The sequence below is a fragment of the Rhagoletis pomonella genome, unplaced genomic scaffold (assembly GCF_013731165.1).
Source record: "Rhagoletis pomonella isolate Grant_MI unplaced genomic scaffold, Rhpom_1.0 Rhpom_scaffold_16788, whole genome shotgun sequence".
Classification (NCBI taxonomy): Eukaryota; Metazoa; Arthropoda; class Insecta; order Diptera; family Tephritidae; genus Rhagoletis; species Rhagoletis pomonella.
In genome coordinates this window covers 1-3262 of record NW_023475306.1, presented here as the reverse complement: position 1 = coordinate 3262, position 3262 = coordinate 1, and the positions used below count along the sequence as shown (strand labels likewise).

Genomic DNA, 3262 nt, shown 5'->3' with positions numbered 1-3262 from the left:
CTAGCGTCGGTGTTGCCGTCTTACCGTACTAGGACCTAATCCCACATTTATTTAAAATTGATGGTTGCAACAATTCTTTACCAGGAAATACGTTTATGATAAAATTTTGGAAAATGGGCGTGGCACCGCCCACTTATGATCACATCTATGTATCTCGTTAACCGTTCTAGTAATTTGTTGAAATCAGACTAAAATTACGGCCGCTTTTCATGTAACGGTAAATTTCAAAAATGCTTTAAATTTCAATATTTCGAAATTTAAGGATGCTAGTTTACTTACTTTACCGCTTATCATGTAGCGGTAGCTTTCGGAAAGGTGGAAAACATATATTTAATACTTGCGCCGGGTATTTAATGTTCGGTTCCGCCCGAACTTAGACTTTCGTACTTGTTTCTATATATTTTTTTCCGATATTGCTTTGACCATGGCTTGAACACGGGCGCTGCGGAGTGGTAGCGCGCTCTGCTAACCACTACACCACTATATATGAATATCTTCCGAAGTTTTAGCAAAAATCCTATGTAAAAAAAATTACAAAGAACTTTAAACGAACACATTTTTCATTAAAAGTTGCCTTGTTAATTACATTTAAGAATCTTATAATTAAATAACACATGAATCAAGATTTCATACGATACACAACATGTTGTCTACAGTTGTCGCTATACAGAGTATTTAAAAAAAAAAACCCTGGTCGGACCAATACCACAGTATTTTTGCGCAAAACTTTCTGCGTAGGCGGCTTTCGACCGCGCTTAGGGATTATAACCCTTACTAACTAGAATTCTCTTTTCTGTGTTGCCGGCGAGGAGGGCTGTAACCCCTCTTCTTTTGTCAAAGGTATATTACATTTCTTCCGGATTTCTGTATGTATTTTTGTATGTAACTCTTTTCTGCGTAGGCGACCTTCGGGTGCACTTAGGGATTATAAGCCTTACTAAGTAGAATTCTCCATTCTGTGTTGCTGTCGAAGGGGGGCGGAAGACCCTCTTTTTGGTCAAAGGTATATTAGAATTATTGTGCATATAACTCCGGTCACGGCATCCACAGAATTCTTGCACATAATTCTTTTCTGGTTAGGCGGTTTTCGGCCGTACTTAGGGATTCTAACCCTTATTAGGTAAAACTCTCCTTTCTGTGTTGCCGGAGAAGGGGGGCGGAATATGACCAGTGTCGTAAAGGAGTTCCGAGAATAAATACTCTGAACAGCTTAGCCGAAGTCGGACCGACCGGGTTTATTTTATTAAAATACTCCGATTGGCGAGGACTGAACACAACATGTTGTATATCAAATGAAAGCTTTATTCACGTGCTATTTAATTATAACATTTAAATATGTGATTAATAAGCCAAGTTTTAAAGAAAAATGCGTTCGTTTAAAATTGTTTATACTGTTTTTTACATAAATTGAATTGTTGTTAAAACTTTAGAAGATGTTTAACATTTATATATCTAATTAAAGCGATTCATATGTATTTCGTATTGAATGACATCAAAATTTATAGAATCCGTGCGATGGTTTTCGAGATATTTGGATTTGAAAAAAAAGCGCTGCATTTGCCCTTTGACCTTTCGTAACTACTGTAGTTTTCATTTCCCAAAAAAAAAATATATAGTTGTATCAAAAACCTCTATCGAGGGATATACTTTTTTTTATTTTTGGCAACGTTCTCATTCTTATACCGTTTTTTTTTATTTTGTTATTCGTGCTGCTTTAATAAAATATTTTCTTGATTAATTTTTAGAATGTCCTATTGGAAAATTTCGCTCCAAGGAAGTTAATATATGTGTGCCATGCCCTTCCAACTCCAATGCCCCAAAATCAGCTTCAGGGTTTTGTAAATGCCTTCCTGGTTTCTATCGACATCCATACGATGGAAAGCATATGCCTTGTTATAAACCGCCTGGACCTCCCACAAATCTCACACTGTTATTTGTTGATCAAACGAGTGCAATTCTATCTTGGAATACTCCCACGAAAGAAGTTTCTGAATCTTCACCTCATGTTAAACTAAATAAATATCGCAGTGACGTTGTTTACAAAGTACGATGTCTTTCGTGTTCATCGAATGTTGTGTACAATCCAGCATCAGACACGTTTAATGAAACAAAATTAACTTTAACGAATTTAGAACCCGTAACAACATACACCATCCAAATTCATTCATTGAACGGAATTTCATATTTAGTGGACTCTGACAATAACGGCAATGAATCTTTTGATCAGCACAATAATTCCATAAATATGGGTTATAGTGAAGTATTTTCCGAAAATGCACTTGCAAATAATTTAAAATCGTCGGGCAGTCTTGCTAACAGCCAACCTTACGATTTAAGCCAAATAAAAACGGAGTATGCCGAAATCATATTCACAACAGAATCCGCTATTCTTTCGACTGTGTTCAACGTTCGCGTTGTTTCAACAACAAGTAAAGAAGTCGATCTCGTTTGGGACAAACCCGTGCAAAGCGATTCTCCTATTGAATTTTATGAGGTGCGCTGGTTTCCCAAACCAGAATTGGATGCAATAAATAAAACTGCTCTAAACACCAAGGACACAAAAGCACACATTGAAGGATTGAATGAAAATACAGAATATGGGTTTCAGGTGCGCTGCAAAACACTGAACGGTTATGGTACTTACAGTAATATAGTTTATGCGCAAACACACCAGGGTGTCAGTTTAGGTAATAAAGCGGAAAATTCTGGTTATAAAAATATACATTTTGGTTTTATTAGGTTATGAGGATTCTATCCATATGCGCATTGTTGCTGGCGCCACTGTTGCTGTTGTATTCATATTAGTATTGGTTATTGTTGCTACAGTCCTGTTTTTACGTTCAAAGAACCAAGATGACCTTGATAAGAAATCCAGCAATCATTTGCCTCTTCCATTAGATTATACCAGCAATGAAGGTATGTATACAATTTTCAATACAATAACTTAAACTTTCACGTTTGAGCATTTAAGAACATAATTATAAACTGCAGTATGGCTAATGACGTTTTCTTTTCTACAACAAATGTTGCCTTTTCATTACGTGTGTCAAGTTAGCACTACACTTTTCGAATTTGGAAAAGTTAACTACGGCATTAATTGTAGTGTTTTTGTTGTAACTTTGTTGTGGAAAGAAAAAATGTGTAGCTCTCGTTTTTTAAGAAAAAAATGGTATTTAGTGCTAATTTGACACCATACACCTAGTCGATAGAATTGAGATATCCAATATGTTACCATGCCATTAATTGTAGCTTTTAACTTTAA

General features: G+C 35.8%; 1 protein-coding gene across 1 annotated transcript; it reads left to right on the top strand.

Annotated features, from left to right (window-relative positions):
- Positions 1 to 1738: 1738 nt before the first annotated feature.
- On the top strand, positions 1739 to 2980 carry LOC118757341 (ephrin type-B receptor 1-like; the record flags this gene model as incomplete). Its single annotated transcript, XM_036492062.1, has 2 exons — positions 1739 to 2687; positions 2740 to 2980. Coding segments are annotated over 2 exons (1158 nt in total), but the record flags the coding sequence as incomplete, so codon positions are not given.
- Between the last annotated feature and the right edge of the window lie 282 nt (positions 2981 to 3262).